The 12,718-nt window shown below is 29.3% G+C and overlaps 1 protein-coding gene across 1 annotated transcript; it reads right to left on the reverse strand.

The window, feature by feature from the left end:
- Positions 1-6,016: 6,016 nt before the first annotated feature.
- LOC119671729 lies at positions 6,017-7,072 on the reverse strand. The gene is made up of 2 exons (XM_038082490.1): positions 6,957-7,072; positions 6,017-6,895 (listed from the first exon to the last, which is right to left on the reverse strand). The coding sequence occupies exon 2, from the start codon at positions 6,884-6,886 to the stop codon at positions 6,053-6,055; it is 834 nt and encodes a 277-aa protein (XP_037938418.1). The 5' UTR covers positions 6,887-6,895; positions 6,957-7,072; the 3' UTR covers positions 6,017-6,052.
- Between the last annotated feature and the right edge of the window lie 5,646 nt (positions 7,073-12,718).

The raw sequence follows: 12,718 nt of genomic DNA on the forward strand, positions 1-12,718 counted from the left end.
GAACGTAAAAAAGTATCCCGACAGGTTACCACAACAACGTAAAGAAATCCCGGAAATGGATGCAGAAATTTATCGAACTCCGCATATGAAATAAGGATTCAATTTACGAATATGTACCTGAAATGCACGAACCATTTACAGGAAAAGTGATACTATCCAATTGACAAAAGCTCTCGATAATTATAAAGCTGATGTCACTCTAAAAGCGTAAAATGTATTCCATACAGCCACTATGCAAATAGGTGTACAATTTAAATAAGGGTTTGTGATTAGCAAGAGTTTAGCGGTTTACACTAGTTAACGAAAGCTGGCTAATAATGATTTGTGGTATTTCTATTTTACCACTTTTTTTATTAATTAAGACACTTCTACATATATGTTGCAAATGTTTATTGTTTTACAAGTATTTATTGTTATACAAGTAATTATGTGTGTTTACATCACGCCAGATGGCATTGCGCTGGTTAATGCGTTCGCCACACCACTTTAATTTGCACGCACTGAAAAAGGCAGAACAAAAACATTTCTTCTAAGATGCTTTCTAAACGAGAATTGAAGGAATCTATGACCTTCACGTATAGGTAAACAACAAACGTTCTTAGTCTAATGGTCAACCATTTAGACTCCATTCTATCTAACGCAAAACATGATCTAAGATTGACTGATTTCGTTAAGACGCGAAACATCGTAGCATCATTTTCGCATCAATTACAAGGTCTACACATCGAATCGTACCCAAAGGCTATTAGAGGATATTAGAAGACGGTCTCAACCTGAATATAGTTTGAATAGAAGTTTCAAAAAAACTTTAAAATTTTCGTAAAAATAATTTTCAATAAGAATGAAACATATGGCTAAACTCAATGTGTTTGTGCTTATATGAATTGTCCAAATATTTGAAACGTAACTTCTGATAAGTTAAGAATATAAAAATTAACAAATAACTTTTTGATTATTTGCAATGTGACCGAAATTTTGTCATTATTTTTATTTAGTTTCTTTTTGTGTTGTTCGGCATAACTAAACTTAGGACTTAGCAGTTTCTGATGGAAAGTATACTTCTTTCCAAACTGTTTGAAAAAGTTTCTTCCCGAACAGTATTGGGGCACTTGTGGTATTGGCAAACACTTCAAACTATTGAACGTGTTTGTACTATCAAAATCAAATACGAGGAATTCAAATAGAATAGGACGTATAATATAAAAAATCTTTCATTTAAGAGAAGTATTTAATTAATTTTATTTATAATAAATGTGTTGTAATAAATAATTATAGCATAGATTTTTGCTACATTGCAAAATTTAGTACATTAAGTGCAGGAAATCATTTTTAAGACCTAAATTATATGAGATACAGTTCCTAAATAATGCTCAGCATACTCAGCTAGATAAGATAAGAATCAACGGAGTACTAGCTCCCACTTGAGCAGAGTACTGTGACCATGATTGATCTTTTGTGCTACAACAGACCCTAACCAAACAGAAGACATTCTGCCTTCCGAATGAAGGCTAAAATGTCTGCCCCTGAGGACCTCCCCTTGTCGGAGGGTGAGAGTAGTTCCCGACCTAGTGACCTTCTCCTGTCCCAGATCAAAGCTGGGCAATCATATGGAATGTGGCTGGATGTCTCTTCTACTTCTAAGCAGAGTCTACACTCTATCTCTTCGGACAGACCCATTTTGTTGAGGTGGTAACGTAGCCCATGGTGACCCGTTAGATATCCCACAAGCAATCTTAACTTTGTTCTGCTGAAGAAGGATATTTTATTACAACTATAGGGGTAAACCAGCTCTTTACCCTGACGGTTACCTCAACTGTCGCGCCAGTAGCGACTTCTCTCGGTTGAAATCCAATTATTGATTAAAGGCCTAGTTGTAGACCAGCTTAATCCAGAATAAGGTTCTGGTCTACAGAATTGAGTGGCAGATCCTGCCCGTGCAAAACTGTCGGCAGACTCATTACCACTGATTCCTCTGTGACCAGGCACCCAATAAAGCGTCACTTTATTATTGCTTGCCAGCTGCGTGTCCTAGCAGTCTAATAGAAGCTTTGAGAAAAACTTCCAGGGGCTTAATGCTTTGATTGCTGCTTGACTATCTGAATAAATACAGATTCGGGCGCCTTTCAACCCATTGTTAATATTGATACGAGCGCAGACCTGAATAGCGTGAACTTCTGCTTGGAAGATAGAGGGCCATATACCCAGCGCGAGCGAGATTCTGATGTTAGGACCAAATATTCCAGCACCAACTCCCTTATTGGTTTTTGAACCATCAGTGTACCATGTTATCACTTTTAGTTCGAATCCGGAAATGCCATTTTCCCAGTCCAATCGATCGGGAATGAGGACTGCATAGTCTGCTAGTAAAATACAAAAATTTTTAATTCACGGAAAAATGCGTAAGTACATACATAACTTTGAATGTAACATTACTAGACAAGTCAATAATCTATACAAGTAAGATAATCACATAAGGTAATACAGGCGATGCGCGTGATATAGCTGTGCAATGCAACTCATGATACTAGAAACGATATTTCTAACTCGATACCGGATACTTTTGCTCTCGGTATCGGACATTTCTGTTCTCGATACCAAATACTTCAGTACTTGATATCGGGTAGTTTTATACTTGATACCGAATAATTTTGTAGTCGGCACCTGATAATTTTGTACTCGGCACCGGATAATTTTGTGCTTGGCACCAGATACTTTTGTATTCGACGCCAATTCGACTTTGAACCAATTCTACAGCTAGCTACTGGAAATTGTGCGCTTATCCTCTAAATCACTACTAACTTTTCAAGTAATTCATGATTCGCTCTAATTTTATTATATGTAACATTCAAAATATTCCACACATGGTTTAATATAAAGCATGTAAACATTTATATATAATATAAATAATATTTATATAACGAAATTAAATAATATGTTTTCAAAGACAATAAGTAATACTTATATAAAAATAAGTATTTCACATGTATATAAAGAAAATACATAGTAAGTATACCGGATGCAATACTATAAAACATAAATAAAATAAATTCATTGTCATACTTAAGATTATAATGAATAAAAAATACATCTTCAATTTAAAATTCATTACTTCTTTACTTAAATAAAATTATAAGTATGAATAAAAACATATAATTTACAAAATTTTTACTTGAAAGCGTTTCCGTACTATCTAATTCTAATTTCAATATTATTCTAATTTTTAATACTACTTGACTTTTACTTGAAAACTGCGGGAACAGACCTTTAATATGATTAGAAGGCATAACATATAACATATCAACTGATATCTTAAAATCATCATAATTTGTTTTATAAAGTCTTTTTTTTTTACTGGTACAATCAAGGAGTAAAGTTACTTAGTGAAACAAACTCTTATATTTAAAATACACATAAAAATAATTAGTGAATAATGTATGTAAATTTATTTTGAAAAATATATCTTGCTTCCAATCCTTCATCACCTAACCTGTTTACAAAGAAGAGCAAAAGGTTCACAAAATGATAATTAGATTTTAAGAGTATAACAAAGTATCTCGAATGACCTCTCAGCAGGTCAGTGTAACAATAACGAAGCAACAAGTTTCTTAATTATTTCAAGTTGTTAATTAGGCATTTAATGATATTATTCTTTTTGTTATTTAACTTTAAAATAATAATAAAAAAAAAGCACAAAAAAATTTCTTTCATTTAAAAATTGTTAATTACAAAATAGCGATTATATCTAACCACAGCACAGTTGTACGGCTATGGTTTAAGTAGTCGTAAAGAAAAACTAAAATTTTGTTAAATTCAGAGTTGTTTATTGTTACTTCGGTCATAGAGCCCCTACTCCTATTTTGCTCTAGTGTAATTTGTAGTGCGGCATAAATACCACAGCCATTGCAAACGGCAAAAGCCTTTGATAATTTAGGAAAAGTTTGAACAAATAAAGCAAAAGCCATAGACAAGACAAAGAGAAAACTTTGATTGTTTTTCAAGAGCTGGCCATAACCGAAAACTGGAGGAAAAGTGCAGGGAAGAGAAGAGGAAATGGAAGCACATATTCCTTATAATTACAGCAAAGGATTTCTGCCGTCATTTGCCTCATTATGATCAGCAGCAAGTTTAATAAAGTTTAAATTTTTCACATGCCACACAAGGGCAAAGTACTTGCAAAATTCATGGAGCAGTGCGTGGATATTTGGTCTTACATCCTTTATCTTGGCTTTGTTAAAACATGAAATCCTTTTTCCATTGCTTGTGCTTTTGGTTGGCTTATAGTTTGAATTGCCGCTTGCATAGTTTCCACTAATGAGTTTGCATAAACCAATTTCTTGCGCTGCAAATATACTTATGATATACTCTTACTTCAGTGATGTACTAATAACTTTTCAAAAGTTATTAGTAGAATGGAAAGATAGTATTGTATAATGAATATAATTATAATTATGATTTATAAAATGGAGAATATTTTATTGAAAACAATGAGGTTTTTATTTTTTGGAGAGTACATACTCGTAATAAAAATCATAATTTATATAGATCAAAGTATATGTATATACATATATAAGTGCAATAGCAGGTGGATATCAACAATAGGTATAGATGGATTATGTTTTTTCTTTAAATAGAAAAAAGTGGCAAATAGTTATCAACTACAAATACGTTCCTATAATTATAATTTTTCGCAGATCATAAACCCATTTTGCTTTCTGCTAAGTATTCATTACCTTGGAAATATTTTTTTTATTTAGTTGTTTGTATATCATTTTTTTTTTGATACGTTGCCCAACCCCGCTCTAACAATTCTTAAGTCTACCTCAGGACGCTCAGGAAGATATGCTAATCTACGGTCCGTCATCAGTTAGTAGATAAATAAATGTTAATGATTCTAGTATAGTAAACGTTTAGTGTGGGGCAGGGATAAGCCCCCCAGCCACAAAAGAGTAAAAGTGCGCAATAGCACTAACTCAAATCACAACAACAACAACATCAAGGTTGAACTCAATCCTTTCCAAATCTTAAGTGCAGACTCAAGTTTTATTAATTTGTTGATTGTTACCGTCAACAAATTCACTTGTCATATCATAGTAGAAGAAAGGTATAAGCCATAGTTAATATGTATAAATGCAATTAACTTTTAAAAATCAGATACCATAGTAATTTAAAAATATGTTATCGCAATTAACATGGTAAATGAGCAGCAATAAGTATCAGTTCTCATCATAATAGTAATATGTGAATTAATTGGTTTAAAATCAAGTAATTAATCATTAAAATTTTATTAAAATATTTATAATTATCTTTTTAGACTTCTTTACCTGATGATGACTGTCAAGGAGAGTCAAAATATAATATATATTAAAAAATATTAAACAAACGTTTAATTCAAAAAAAGTGACCTGTAGCCAGATCTAAAATATATAAAAAATACAATTTAAAAAACCAAGTCGAGGAATAAATATAATATATAATAAAACATAAAATATCATATAATATAATATATAATATAATAGAAATTAAATAACTTTCTATTATAAAAAAATATATGTGCCGGTGTGTTTTTATTATATGACGTCATTATGTTTGCACTGCACAGCAGTGTTAGTTTTCTCTCTATTATAACAAAAATAATGTGTGCCGGAATACATTTAAGACGTCATCATAATTACACTGCAGTGCATGGATATTTTTATTATTAAAAGTAAAAAAAAGATAATATTAATGTGCAAATATTATATACTTTATTTTTTTCGTTCTGTGATATATTCGCAGTAAATAAGTCCTTACTGCTTCCAACTCCATTAAAAGGAAAGTAAATATTTCATTAGCTGTAGTAAATATATCACACCAGTATGTGGGAGCGCTAATATATGACAATGTCGATTAAAAGTACATACTTACAAGATTTAAAAATAGATTCAATATATAAAACATAAGTCTAAAAAGAATGTTACAAAATTAAATCAAAAAAAAAAAATTTTTTTTTATTACAAATGTGATTTTACTTGAACGGTTTTTTTAATATAGTTTATCATCTTTTTAATATGGTTTAAAAAAAATAATAACACCAATATATTATTAAACCTACTAGAAATAAGGTGTGTATTACATTTAGCACCTCAAATACATTCTGAACAATGCCCCAAAATCCATCTACTTGATTAGCCTGGGCTCTGGGCTCCAATCTTGCAGCGTTACGATTGACATACGATGGTCTAGGAAATCTTTTTCGACCCAATTGTTTCTGTTCAGATTTCTTGTTTTTGTTGCCATTGTTACCTTCATGTTGTTTGGAAATAGCATTTTTTTGGCCTTTGCTACGATCGATGAAATTTTGACGAGAGTGAGAAATAGGATTTGGTGGTTGTTGAATTTGATTGGCTTCAACTTTCTTCGACTTGTGTAAGTGCTTCCTTTGATCTGCCTTGTCTGCTACAGATTGAGACTGTTTATTGTTTGAAACACCAAATTCTTCAACTTTCTTCGATTTATGTAAGTGCTTCCTTTTATTTGCCTTGTCTGCTGCAGATTGAGGCTGTTCATCGGTTGGAACACCAAGTTCTTCAACTTTTTTCGATTTATGAAGGTGCTTCCTTTTATCTGCCTTGTCTGCTGCAGATTGAGGCTGTTCATTGGTTGGAACACCAAATTCTTCAACTTGTTTCGATTTATGAAACTGCTTCCTTTTATCTGCCTTGTCTGCTGCAGATTGAGGCTGTTCATTGGTTGGAAGACCAAACTTCATAATGGTGCATATAACACAATCTTCTGAACTAATCTCAAACCATTTAAGGACACACTCTTTACATATATAATGTTCACAGTCGGTTATGTCTACTTTTGTGCCACAAATGGTACATACATTTTCAGTATTTCCTTCCATGTTTATGAGCTACAAAAATCTTTTTTCGATTAAAAGTTTTTAACAAAACTAGAGTATGATTAAAACTCACTCAATATATATCCACAAACTAGTCTTTAACTCAGAATTACAAGGCGTGTAAATATAAAGAAAAAAATATCAAATGATTTCAAAATTTTTTCAATATACACCGCCTACGCTGTGACACAAAATGGGATAAAACTTTTTTAATACTCTGTATTAAATTTATTGAAAAGAGGTAACTTCCAGTGCTTTTAAAAAGTTCAGAGTTGCATAAGAGAGTATTGATAATTAGTACATTCCTGATTCTAAAAAGAATTTAAATGCAATATTGGGAATATATTGGAAAACCCTTATAAGTTTACATTTTAAAGCTATATTATATACGCAATAAGTAATATAGTTCTTAATGATTTTTTCATTTTTTTTATTTTAATAATGCCCTTATGATAATTATGAATATAGCATTGTTTATTGACGTTTTTCATTAGCCATTCATAAGTATATTTTACCGTCCTTTCTTTTTCAATAATTGCACATTAATTTAAATTAACTTTTCTATTTTAATTAAATAAAGCAATTTTGAAGGTTCGGTAATTAAAATTTGCACTTGCGACTTTCGCTAAAATAAATATAAACAATCTTAAAGTGATGCATGCACTTCACATTCATCGTTAATCTTTGCGCTTAAAATGCACACATAATTAAGTATATTTACATCATGTTAAAAATAAAAAAAATCATCGGCCATTGACATTTTGTGTGAAAACAAACATTTACGAACTTATAGCAAACAATAATAAAACATAAATATTTCAGTTTATTATAACAGTTGTGAGATGTTAAAATAGTTGAGGTTAGAAAAGATACGTCTTTGTAAACCAACACAACACTTTTACCGCTTAAATAAATTGTTGATTTCAAGTGAGCATTAATAAAAAGTTATTTATGTTTTCTAATTATAAGTCCACATATACCTATATCATTCATACCATGATAATAAAGACACTAATAATTAAATAGTTTACTACAAGAATAATATTTATTGCAGTTAAAATAGTGCTTTTCATATTCTATATTCATAGTATATATACATTCATATTATATACCATATACTAAATACTACATTTAAGTGTAGATAAATATGTAAAAACTCATCGTTATTATTAATTAAATTAATTAAGCCAGACATAGAAAACAGTTACAAGTACAAATCAAACAAAACAATAACAATTTGTTCAATTTGTCAGATACTAAATTTAATCATAATACATTTAATCTGATATTGAGTTATCATAGTAAACTGAATTATTATTATAATAATTCAAAATGAATATATAAAAAAACTAATAATTTCGATTTATTATAATGAGCAGAAAGCAGAATTTTATTTTTGTTCTGCTTAACTTTATTTCAGACGTAACTAATGGTTGATTTAAAAAAATTATATCTGATAGAAACCAATCAATTTGCTGAATTATCCACCGAATATGTTCAATACAAAACTCTGCAACTCTGTCTTTTAATAGAAGACAGAAGATCTGCAGAAGATTTCAAATTTAAAACATATTACGAGTCAAATTGGTTTAATGGCAGACTACGTTGAGCTGTGATGATACCTTACAGCTGAGCTGTCCAAAGCATGACCCACAGTCCTATGCGGCCCGCGGATAATATTTGTACGGTCCACGACTTGTTTCAAAACTACCACAATAAAGCAAAACACAAGATTACAAAATGTCTTAATTTGTATTTCTTGCAAATTCCTTTTTAGAAAAATAATAACACTTCACAATTAGCTGTTCTCAATTAGTAATAATTACATATCTAAAAGTAAGTATTCACATCTAATATGGTTACTGAATAGCGAAATAAAAAACAAAACAAAATAGAAAACGTCAAAAAATATTCACAATCGAAAATAAAATTAAGTGTAATTAATAAAATCAAACTCAATTAATAAAAATTATATTTAACATAATTACAAAAAAAAAAAATTTTAGTAATAAATATTGAAAAAACTATTAAAAATGATATATGAAATTCATATTTAAAAAATATGTCATAATAAAAAATTAATTGAAAATAAAGTTCGCTAATCGCGTTTATAGAAACATATCCTTGCATGGACTTTATACAACAAACGTAAAAGTTGAATTAGTTGTGCCGTAAGAAATCAGCTGACAAAGTGAATAAAATTGAAAGAAGTATTTTCTTTCTTTCTGGGATTAGAAAGTTAACACGTATTTACATTTAAACATGAAAATCGTTCCAAAGTCCAGTTAGGGTAAATGTCAGGAAAGAGGTTTTGAAAACTAGAAAAATGTGTACAATGCCAATAACTTCAGAGGTTTGAGCAATTTATCATCATTAAATCGCATAGTGTGGAATATATATTAAAATTTCAATAATACTGAACAGTTTGAATGGTATTGCTTTCATCCACATGTTATATAAAGGAATCGTACTCCTCAGTTTTTAACATTCACAGAGAATGTGCTCTGATATAAAAATATTCATTTTTGAAATGTGTTTTTATTTAACATTTCTAAAAATTTGTTTGTATTTATTTATTCTTTTTTTTCTCATGTCATTTAGCGTGATATTGTTTTTAATATTTACCTATATGGTTGCCACATTGAAATTTTTAAACACAAATATGATTTCGTTGAAATATAACACAGCCAGTGGAATTATTAAAGGACTTTAAAAACAAATTAGCAAACTTACAAGTTAGAACTTATGAGTACAGTTAGAACAAGTACAGCTTTGGGTCAGTTGGCTAATGAATACTGACTCTGAACTTTAAATTTAGCAGAGTACCAGTTCAATTCTTGATACTTAAAGTCTCAAAAAATTAAGAAATATTTTCAAAAAGACCACTGATGTGTATTTGGCAATACTTGAAACAGCTGTATGGACAGTCAAAAAATTCAATTAAATAAAATAATAAAAGAAAACATTGCTGCAATTCACTGCTGTCTGAAAACTTCAATATGGGAATAATATTAAAAAATGTTTGTTCTAATGAAAGTAATAGTAAATAATAATTTGTTTAAATCGAAAACTGAACTAATATGAAGAAGTATATGTATAAAGTAACTTTTATGAGTGTATGATCTTACCAATTTTATATACAATGAATCATCACATTTCAATTCGCTCGTTATTAAAATAGCAGTACCCAACAAAATCTGGGCATATTATAGTAATTATATGCTCTGAACTCATTTTATATCTCAAAACTTATGCTTTCACTAATCAAATTTGTACACATAATCACTATATTGAAATGTTCATTCCATATTCAGTAATTTCTAAAAACAAAAGTCTGTAGAGAACAAAGTTCTTGTTTATTAGAAAGAACTTTTGTTTCTTGTTTTATTTCCATGAAATCAATGCACTCGAAATGAATGAAATTTTTATTTTTACACACAAATAATTGAAAGCAAAGTACAAAGCACCACAAAACTCATTGCGGTACTGAACAAGTTCAGTCAATTCACGTGACTGAGTTCGCTTAATTAAAATTCAATGCGAGTTTTTTGTTAACTGATTTTGGCGTAATTTACGACAAAAAAGTGTAAACTGGGATTTTGTTAAAAAACATATGCATTTAATAAGTCTCGGATATGAGCCATGAGCCATAAAAAAGTGTTACGAAACTGAAAATAAATGCAATTGATATATAAAGAAAACAAATATATTATTATTTTTAAATGCTAAATAAAAATAAATAAAAATAGAATTACTTAATTTACTTTACTTAATGTTTTCTTAATTTAATTGATAATAATGTTAATTTGTCGTTTTTTTTTTGGTGAGAGTCGAATCCAATCACTTCCTAGTAAGAAATTTATTCAAATTAATTTTATAAAATATCTCAAACTAACTGTTGATATAAGATTAAATTACTTATCTGTTGCAAAGCAATCTCTGTAATTATTATGAATCGAAGTAGAAAATTACTTCATTCAAAACGCTCAAATAACAATTACATCGGCAGTTAAACATGTTGAAATGCTATTTAAAAACTTTGCAAAATTATTTTCAGGTGTAAAAAAACAAAATAAAAAACAAAACCCAACAAAATTGGTTTAAATTTTATGATTTTTACAGTCATTTAACTCAGAAACTGCAAAATAATTAAAATTTACTTTCACACTTCCTGTGCAAAGTTTTTAATGTGCGAAATTAACGCAACTTCAAATTCCGTTCGAATTGGACAAAAGGCAAACAAACGGACTCCCCGTCAAAATCCAAACAACCAAACAAACAGCACAGAATGCGATAATTGTTAATTGTTAATAAACAGCGGCGACAATTTATAATTAATAAATTAAAATTGTAATTAGCGAATTTTATAATTTATTAGCAACAAATTATTTGAGGCATAAATTGGCTTATGTTTCTGAAATTGCTGTCGTCGCGATTGTTGCTCTCACAAATGTTTCGGTCCGATCCGGTGTTGTCCTGTTATAGCAACTTTTATTGTTAAATTGCTAACCAATTGTAAACATTACATTAATAAGTGCCAATTATTGTTGTTGTGACTATTATACAAATTACTAATAACATTTATATATATTAAAATGTTCATTGACTGCGTTTAGTCTAATATAAACACCGCATAACAGCACAATTGAATTACAACTGATGGGGGATGGAGGATGGAGCAAAGTACTGAGATGTTAAGTACAAGATACAATTTATTTTAGAATAGCAAATATAAAAAAAAAAGAATTGGACATGACATTAAATCAATTATGATTAAATCAAAAAAATTAAATAATTTTTTACAAAAGACTTTTTTAAATAGCTTTATAATTACATATATATTATGTATATTCTTTAAAAAAATAATTAAAAAAATTGTTTCATATCTTAAATATTAGAGAAAAAGAAAGAAATATGAAATAAAAATATTTATTTTTTCCAAATTAAAAACTTAGAATTTGAGCATTAAAAGTTTCTGTAGCCTTGGCTCCTTATGAAAAAATATGATTAATCATCGCTACTAATTCGACAGACACAAGTTCTAATTAAAAAACTAACTATTAACTATTTCCTAAAACCACTGGTGATGAGTACTTAGCAATATTCGAAACAGCGTTGTATGCTCAAACAAATTTCATTAAATTAAATAAAATTTTTGTTGTTATCTTTTCATTTCTATTCGAACACTTCTAACTTTTAAATAGTTTGTATTCGTTATAAGCCGTGACACTTTCGTCAAAAAAACAAATTAATATTAAAAATACTTTTAATTTTGGTGAAGCTTCTAGAACTATTTAACTAATAGTTTTGTTAGAGATCAGTCATTTACAATGATATATATTCTTTGCACCAGTGCTTCCCAACGGGTGGTCCGTGAGATGTTTAAAAATGGTCCGCGAATCAAATTCAACAGATATGGATACCAAGACCAAAAAGGTCTTGGTGTTTTTTTCCTTTTGGGATTGCAGAAAGTATTTATTCAAAAGATTAGCTCAAAACTGATAAAACACTATGTTTAGACTATTATCGCAATCTTTTGATCTAATTAAATATCAAATATTTGTGTAAGAAGACTTTGTTTTCAGAAGATATAAATCATTTTTCATTAATATAACATAATGTAACTGCTCGCATAACTCTACTAAAATCGTCAACTTTCGCTAAAATCAATAAATTTTATGGTAATTATTGAACTTAAAATCCTACTGATTAGATTTAGGTTTCCTTGTACTCACATAAGAAACATTTTTATATAAAAATTGTCTTTCACCATCGAAGAGGTAACAGCTGCCGTAGATAAGTTGTTTACAGATCATTTCAGAGATGATATCCATA

The sequence above is a fragment of the Teleopsis dalmanni genome, chromosome 1 (genome assembly GCF_002237135.1).
Source record: "Teleopsis dalmanni isolate 2A chromosome 1, ASM223713v2, whole genome shotgun sequence".
Taxonomy (NCBI): Eukaryota; Metazoa; Arthropoda; class Insecta; order Diptera; family Diopsidae; genus Teleopsis; species Teleopsis dalmanni.